General features: G+C 42.6%; 1 protein-coding gene across 1 annotated transcript; it reads left to right on the top strand.

Moving 5' to 3' along the window:
* Window positions 1-1,456: 1,456 nt before the first annotated feature.
* LOC100270658 (zeta-carotene desaturase, chloroplastic/chromoplastic) lies at window positions 1,457-8,395 on the top strand. Its single transcript, XM_044600786.1, has 14 exons — window positions 1,457-1,763; window positions 3,172-3,296; window positions 3,396-3,530; window positions 3,851-3,923; window positions 4,228-4,301; window positions 5,138-5,242; window positions 5,477-5,721; window positions 5,816-5,903; window positions 6,355-6,397; window positions 6,485-6,641; window positions 6,817-6,945; window positions 7,130-7,202; window positions 7,572-7,736; window positions 7,918-8,395. The coding sequence occupies exons 1-14, from the start codon at window positions 1,628-1,630 to the stop codon at window positions 8,074-8,076; spliced, it is 1,707 nt and encodes a 568-aa protein (XP_044456721.1). The 5' UTR covers window positions 1,457-1,627; the 3' UTR covers window positions 8,077-8,395.
* The last annotated feature ends 664 nt before the right edge of the window (window positions 8,396-9,059 follow it).

Below are 9,059 nucleotides of genomic sequence, written 5' to 3'. Positions count from 1 at the left end.
CATGATGCAGCCCTATTTTTGGCCTGTCAGAAAGATCTTCACAAACTGCTAAAACCCTACCACCCCACACCCAATCCGTTAGAGAGTAGAACGAACGGCCAAACCCTAGCTCCTACGCGCAATTGATGCGGCCAAGAACTCTTTACGGGAGCTAAATTGCACAGATCGAGCAAAGGAGCTGCTGGCGACGGCGACGTGCCGTACACAGGCGGCGAGGCATCATCACGGCGACGCGAAGGAGCAAGAGGCACGTCGCGCAGGCCCCTCCCGAACGGCGCAGACGGCGGCGGCTCAGCGTCTGACGACGTGCTCATGGAGCCGTCGTCGACGCCGGTGAGCAAACGCACTACCTCGGCAGCGACGACGAGCAGAGAGGGTGCGGGAGCAGAGAGGTTGCGGGAGCAGAGAGGTTGCGGGAGGGAGGAGACAGGCGTGGTCCGGTGCGGTCCGACCAGGTGCAGAACGTTTAATGACCAGGTGCGCGCATTTGCAAAAAACCCCTCCAACCATCTAGTATTAACCCCCCTCCCCTTGACCAGGTGCTGCACATGTGGCGGTCAAAGCATAGCTGGCAACGGCTGACTCGGCCAAGTCAGCAAATACGTAGCTCAATTCGTATATACAGACCAAAGTGAACCCCCTGCGCAAGTACATAGACTGTATTTCGGGTATTTCGAAGTAGTGGTACTTAAGTGTCAGCCGACTCAAGTTTTGTGACCTATAATGAATTTTTCTCTAGTTAGAATGACGCCCAACACTAGATTTGTGCCAAATCTGATAGCTCTCAAGGCGACGAATCTTTTAAAAGGATTCACCTCCGACATATAGCACTCCCCTAAAAATAATTTGCATTAGTGTTTTGGTGCACGCAAGGTTCATACCAAATCGGATAGCTATTGGCTCGGCTGTAAATGAATCAAAACAAGTACTCCCTTTATAAAGAAATACAAGAGCATTTAGATCACTAATAAACGCTTTTATATTTCTTTACAGAGAGAGTATCAATTTTTTCGTCAGCAGCAGCAACAAACTGTACGCTATGATCCCGTAAGACTGCGAAGACTGAACCCTTTAGTGCGTCACTGTTAAATCCCGCATCAATATTTAGTTTGACATAGTCATATCTTGGTTTTACCTAACCAGACACTTTCGGCACAGGTTTCCGACTACATGATATAATGAAGTTGGCTGCTGCATTTTGGGTATTTTCCCCATGGGTCAATTTCTTCTTTCGTAACAAAGATATCATGCAACTGTTGCCACTTATTGTTTTCTTTTAAAATATTTTTATTGTGTTAGAGTTAGTACAAAGTTGAGACATTTATTTTGCAACGGAGGAATATTTTAATATTTGTTTTCTGAGGTAAGGGCACGCGCGTCCACTCAAACCGCACCGGTGGACGATGGTGGCACGTCCACGAGGCTGTGGCCACACGACAAATCCCCAACTCGACGGCATCTTCGCCTTCCAAACAAATTTGTGCTTTCCCTTCCCATCTTCATCGGTTCCTCCTCTCCACGCTCACACAATTTATGCTATTCCTCGCCCAGTGGCTCCATCTTCCCGGCTCCGTCCCTCACTGCTCCTCGGGTTTTGTACTGCTTTTGCATCGACGAGGCCACGGCCATGGCCGCCACGTCGTGCGCGCTAGTCTCGGCCCTCGTAGTCGGCCGGCGCCGCGGGCCGTCCTGCCAGCGCGCGGCGGCCGCCGGTGTGGTTCGATGCTCGCTCGACAGCAAGGTCTCCGACATGGCCATCAACGGTGAGGACGTCTCTTTGAGTATTTAATCCCTGTTTTGGTATCGGAATGACACAGACAAGGCGAATTAGTTCATCCTTGTGAACTTTGAGCGCAGTAAAGTTTTTTTGGACTATCAGGAGGGCAGGGGCTCTGAATTTCCTTAGTGACCGGATCGGGGAGAGGGGCAGCTCCAGAGGGGTGATCTGGCTGAGTCCAGGTCTCCTTGGAGGTGGTGCTGGTGCCGAGATAGCTTCATCTATCCGAGAGGCACCTCCCAGTGATAGTTTGGTAAGTAGTGCTTGACTGAAAACACCCTCAGTGTTTCTGTCAGCATATCTTACTTCCACCTTCAGCTGGAAGGGGGCCTTGAGGATAAAAGAGATCATCTGAGCAAAGTCCTCCATATTCAACAGAGGCCCCTCCTTGAAAAGAATCATCCTTTTTTTTATCTTCACCAGAATAAGCCACCATATCTGTTTCATGTCGATCCATAGAGCATTATCAAAGACATGGGAATTTCTATATTTCCATATGCTCCATAATACACAGACACAAACAGAGTTCAGGGTGATATGGTTTTTATGCGAGTAATTCACAAGAAAAGAAACTGGAAATGTACCTCCAAATCTGTTTTACCACAGTACAATAAAAAAATGCTTAATAGATTCTTGCTATGCACAAAGAACACATTCTGGAGGTTTTTCAATCCCTCTCTTGCTAAGATTATTGTTAGTCATAAGTTTGTTGTGGGAGAGGGGCCACATGAAGATTTGAACCCTCGGAGGAACAACAATGGACCAAATAGAGGGAATAAAGATTGGCTAGATCCCTCTAAAGTTGATGATACTATATAATGATCTAGTGGTGTATTCCCCTTTAAATTCATACTGCCAAATCAGCGAGTCCCCACAGCACTGTAATTTTTGGGCGGAGTTGTGGATGGAATCGAGAATTGGGACTTGTCTGGCACCTAAATATTTGAATTCCTTCTGTATGTCGTTAGTTCCTCTTGGGTTCAATAGCTTTGACCCGGAGTGCCATATCCACTAAGGAACTTATTGGAGAACTGGTGTAGCCGAGGAATGAGTTAATTACTCCCTCCGTCCGAAAATACTTGTCATCAAAATGGATAAAAAGGGATGTATCTAGAACTAATATACGTCTAGATACATCCCCTTTTATTCATTTTGATGACAAGTATTTCCGGACGGAGGGAGTAAATCATTATGAGCTTTTACACAGCCTAATTTGGTCAGAGTTGTGGCTGCAATCGGCTATTAGCTAATCCTATATTGCTGAATTCATGGATCAGTTGTATGCAGACCATGTGTTTTTAGTTGGTCCCATTTCGGTTCTCAACAACCTCACCCTAGTGCCATTGACTGGAAGAAATCTTGATTTGCGTATTTTGCCTTTCTGTCTGCCGCAGCACCGAAAGGACTGTTCCCGCCGGAGCCTGAGCACTACAGGGGCCCGAAGCTCAAGGTCGCCATCATAGGTGCCGGCCTCGCCGGCATGTCCACCGCAGTAGAGCTCTTGGACCAGGGACATGAGGTTTGCTGATTTGATGCCTTCAGCAATGCGAAATTGTGTTCCTCCAGGAAAAGCAGTGTCATTGTAACACTGCCAAAATTGGTTTCTTGACTTTTGCAGGTTGATCTGTATGACTCCCGAACTTTTATTGGCGGCAAGGTTGGTTCTTTTGTCGACAAGCATGGGAACCATATCGAGATGGGGCTGCATGTCTTCTTTGGTTGTTACAGCAATCTTTTCCGCCTCATGAAGAAGGTACTATTTTTTTACTCTTGGATTGTTGGAGAAACAACCAGTGTGGAGTGTGTTTTTACTATTGACTACCTTGAGTAGCTATGGAGATTCCTTGCCAAAAAAAGCAGCTATGGACATGATTGAGATATTATAACCTGAAAAGTTTGGAATTGGGTCTGTATACTTCAGAGTTAAATAAATTTAGCCTATCGCATGGAGAATCCTTTTGTCTGTATGAAGCATGTAAATTTTGTTGTGCGGCTGTGTGATTGGTACATGTGCAATATTGTCCTCACTTAACAGTATTAATTGTTGGTGAAATTTGATATTTTGTATTTCAGGTTGGGGCTGATAATAATCTACTAGTCAAGGAACATACCCATACTTTTGTAAATAAAGGGGGCATTGTTGGTGGTATGTTTATTTATCATATACTGAAGTACCTAACTATCGTAGGAGGAAACATGGTCTTAGGGTGTAATGTTAAACTCATTCTTGACTACTTACGAGTTTTTGTAATATAATTGAAAACTATAATGTTCCAATTTGTTATTAGTATAGTTGAATTCTGAACTTCAAATGCAAATGCTGTATGTTTTGCTAGCTTTGTGCCATATTGTGTGCTTTATTGGCCAAACCAGCTGAACTCATATTTTCTATGCATATTCACATTTACTTAATTTTTGGAGGTTTTCATAGTGCTTGCTTTTCTGTGTAGAACTTGATTTTCGGTTCCCTGTGGGAGCTCCATTACATGGTATCCAAGCATTTCTAAGAACCAATCAACTCAAGGTAATCACTTCAGAATTTCATTTGCTACTACCACACAGAACAATAAAATCATATGAAGTAATTTGGCTTTGCAATTTGTTTCCCTTACAGTTTGTAATTACACATTGCAACTTATTGTAACATTTTTGCCTTGTACTTTATTAATATCGTGCCCATGATTCTTGCAGTATCTCTCTATTTGAATCTGCAACTTAACTGTAGTTTTGTATGTTATTCCCTCTAAACATCTTCTGAAGTTCATCTGAAAGCATATCTTTTCAGCCCATGCCACTATTGTGAAAGTAGTAATCGGGCACCTCAGCACTCCCTTTTTATTAGGTCACAATGCAATCAGCCGAACTATGGGCAAATATTTCTCGAAAGCAGTTACAGTTGATCACTCTGTTAACTGCAGCAAGCTATTCCCTTTGAAAATAAATAGCTTGCAGCTCATGCTAATTTCAGATACAGTACAGTTTGTTACTCCCTCTGTAACATATATAAGACGTTTTTGACACTACGACAGTGTCAAAAACGTCTTCTATTAAGTTACAGAGGGAGTACAATTTGTGCGTTCTGTTATTCTTCTGTCTTATGGATAATCAAAGCATCGCAAAGTCTTCACAACTGCCTATTTGTGTAAATACCTTAAATAGTATATACCTAATTCATGACCGCCCTATCTTCAGGTTTATTGAGATCTGAATTTTCTGTCTGAACTTGTAACAAGTGAAAGATTCTATAATCATGAGCGCAAAATAAGCACTGGAAGTCTTGTCAACTTTGCCCGTCACTTTAGTTTGCTGGATATTGCTTTGTCAGATGGTTTAATTGTATATATTTAAATTGTGTTGCAGGTTTATGATAAGGCAAGGAATGCAGTTGCTCTCGCCCTAAGCCCAGTTGTTCGAGCTCTTCTTGATCCAGACGGTGCATTGCAACAAGTACGGGACTTGGATGATGTAAGAATTCCTCTTCTTTTTGTCAGTGTCATTACTGTGCATATATGCTATATATTTTAAATTCGGATAGTGGGTTCCTTGTGGACTTGCTTTTATTTCATCTTCCTTGCAAACTGTTTAGTCTAGCATGCATGTATGGGGCTTCAGAACAATTCCTTTAAGTTTTTCCCCAGCATAACTCAGTTGTAGCTGATTCCTAAATCTAAATATAGAGTTGTATATACACTTTTTCAGGTAAGTTTCACTGATTGGTTCATGTCTAGAGGTGGTACTCGAGAGAGCATCACAAGAATGTGGGATCCTGTTGCTTATGCTCTTGGTTTTATCGACTGTGATAATATCAGTGCTCGATGCATGCTTACTATTTTCACCCTGTTTGCCACAAAGACAGAGGCATCTTTGTTGCGCATGCTAAAGGGCTCACCTGATGTTTACTTAAGTGGCCCAATAAAGAAGTACATAACAGACAGGGGTGGTAGGTATGTTAACGAGACCAATAATACTCTTCAATTGTCTATGTAATAAATATTGCAGTGCGACCATTTCTTTTTATATTATAAAAAAATCCTTCAGGTTTCACTTGAAGTGGGGATGCCGAGAGGTTCTCTACGATAAGTCACCCGATGGAGAGACCTATGTGAAAGGCTTTCTCATCTCTAAGGTTAGCTTTTCGTCTACGTAGCAAGATTACTGCTAGATCATCAAAGGTATTTATGCACTGTTCCGGAACTTCTGTTAGTTGGTAGGAACCGGATCCCTACCAGGGCGTGGTCTCGGGTTGTAGGGGTGGAAGGAGGGATGGCGTGGAGGAAGGCGTGGTCGCCGGCGCTGGGGCGCCGTCGTTGCGTGCGCGCGCGTGAGAGAGAGCAGGGGCGGCGGCTAGGGTTAGGTCTCCTGGCTCCCTAAGGAAGCCGAGCAAATATGATTGCTTCTTGCTTAATCCCAAAACGGGTCCTCACACGAGTTTATATAATCCTCCTAATAAGATAATTGGGCTAAGCCCCTAATAACGATAAGATAAACTGGGCCACAACTAACTGAGCTAAGCCCCTAATATGCCGGTCATAACATTAGTACTCTCACTAACATATTGCTACATCTGGGCATTGTAGGCTACAAGTAGTGAGATAATCAAAGCAGATGCATATGTTGCAGGTTATTTTTCTTCTCAGCATTTCTTTTGTTGATTGACTCCCAACCATTCAAGCATAAAATTGATGTTTCATCTTTTGTTGGGTGCAGCTTGTGATGTCCCAGGGATCAAAAGACTATTACCATCGGAATGGAGGGAATGGGATATGTTTGACAATATATACAAGTTAGATGGTGTTCCTGTAGTCACTGTTCAGCTTCGCTACAATGGATGGGTTACTGAAGTCCAAGACTTGGAGAAATCAAGGTAATTCCAACCCTGGGGCTCTTTGTTACTTCTTTGTTTTTAATTTATATTAGACCAATTAATATTTCTGGCACATCCCTGATGTTTTCAGGAAGAGTACATTTATCTCTGCTAAAATATGCTTGTGCAAAAGCAAATCCCTTGCCGAGTGATGCTTTTCTTATCTTTGATTTAGACAACTCCAAAAAGCAGTTGGCTTGGATAATCTACTCTATACTCCAGATGCAGACTTCTCCTGTTTTTCAGACCTTGCACTGTCATCTCCTGCTGACTACTACATTGAAGGACAAGGTTCCCTGATCCAGTAAGGCTACCATCCAGCACTCTTAACAAAGTTAACTGTTTGACGTTTTGAAACTCTGATTTATGTTTACATAATCTGGACAGTTTACTTGGTGATTTGTGCAGTATAACTTCTAAAATTCATGCATTGGACCGGCTTATCTTTCTGCAAATAAATTCACCTTGCGTGTTTGCTTTATTTGCAGAGCTGTGCTAACTCCAGGTGATCCGTACATGCCATTGCCAAATGAGGAGATTATTAGCAAGGTTGAAAAACAGGTGGGTTTGTACATAATTTGTTGGTGAAAGGATCGCTATAATTGGTTGATGCAGATGATTTCTATTACCAATATCTAAGCATGTCCTCATTTTAAAGCAGTTCCGTAGAATGTGATTTTATTGTGCTTCTTGTTATGGATGCAACTTATCTCTATTTCATAGCCCATGCACTTGGACCTAATACTCCTTAGCCATGAAAATTCAAAATCCGCGTCGGCTTGTCAGGACATGTGTCGTCTGTTGATTGGCCTGCACAGTAATGCGTTCAGGGATCCCTGCAGGAGAGCCGAACCCTAATACTAATACTCCTTAGCGCTTCTGTTGATTCTATTGTCCCCTCGATGCTAATGCATTTAAAATTTTGCGCAGGTCTTAGATTTGTTTCCATCAGCCCGAGGCTTGGAAGTTACATGGTCCAGTGTGGTAAAGATCGGACAATCCTTGTACCGTGAGGCTCCTGGAAATGATCCATTTAGACCTGACCAGAAGACACCAGTTAAAAATTTCTTCTTGTCTGGCTCTTACACGAAACAGGTACAGTACACCTGAAGCATTGACATAGTCCTGACCGCTAAAGCAGACAAGTTGCATTCAAATTCTTAGTAATTTGTGGAGTCAATTTTAAACAGAGGAATGCTTGCAACATTGGATGATACATGTCGTTAGGAAATAGTAAATGTGACCAAAATCATGACCTCCTTTATTGTTTTTGTAGGACTACATTGACAGCATGGAAGGAGCAACTCTTTCTGGCAGGCGAACAGCAGCCTACATCTGTGGTGCTGGAGAGGAGTTATTAGCCATTCGAAAGAAGCTCATTGTCGATCACAGCGAGAAGGCCTCCGGGATGGTTCAAATGTTGCAAACAAGTTAAACCTTGCAATCACCAAAGCCAGAATGCCAAACTATAGGTTTCAGGGTTATAGGCGATTGTCAACAGTGATTTCTATAAATCTTGTTTGCGCATTAGATTTGGTGCTGCCTTTTTTTTAGCCGTGACACATTTGCACATCGCATGTTCCTATCTTACAATTGGCAACCAGGTGTCTAAGTGGCATATAGGAATATATCAGGCAGCGTGTATGTTCAGTTAAACCTTAGCCCGTCATTCGAATGATTGATGTCATATTGCACATTTTCCACAATTATCCTGAGAAATGCATGAGTTTTTGTCTGGGAAGATACCCACACCATTACCAGTGATCTTATACTTTATGTGCCTATTATAGCCAGTTTTTTTATATGAACTCTTATGCTCCTTGTTGATGACGTTTGGTCTTAATTGCGATTGCGATATTTGGAGTATGTGGAATTTATAGTCGAGGGGATGTCACATCAGTAGATCTAGAACACAAATAAACAGGGACACACGATATAGTTTAGATTCCCAGGAAGGGTAAATGACATACTCTTTGCTTTACTACATGTGGAGAGTAAAAAGAATTGTAAGTGCATCTAGTGCCCTTGTGGCTTTCGAGGGCTAATAACAAAATACTCAAGGGATTAATGTTGTTAGAAGGGATAGAGAGGGATTGGTGGAATCGTTGTTGAATTGCTTGAGCCTCGTGGGTATATATATAGGAGTACAAAATTATCTTGGAGTACAAGGCAAGGTAGAATAAATCCTACGCTATTCAATATTTCTTAAATAACAATGATGCGGAGGATCCCACGTTCATCCCCATGTACATTCCGACTACTCTCCAAGTTCCAAAAGGACATATGACGAGACCTCGAACATACGTCATTGGACACAAGGTGAACTCGCTCCTCTCCGAACTTTCACTTTCTACATGTGAGACATGGCTACTACCTCCAACATGTGTGCTATGCATGATTAGGTACTTAGAGGAAAGC

This window comes from Triticum aestivum, chromosome 2A (genome assembly GCF_018294505.1).
Source record: "Triticum aestivum cultivar Chinese Spring chromosome 2A, IWGSC CS RefSeq v2.1, whole genome shotgun sequence".
Lineage (NCBI taxonomy): Eukaryota > Viridiplantae > Streptophyta > Magnoliopsida > Poales > Poaceae > Triticum > Triticum aestivum.
The sequence above is the reverse complement of the archived record's forward strand: the minus strand, read 5'-3'. Positions and strand labels throughout refer to the sequence as shown.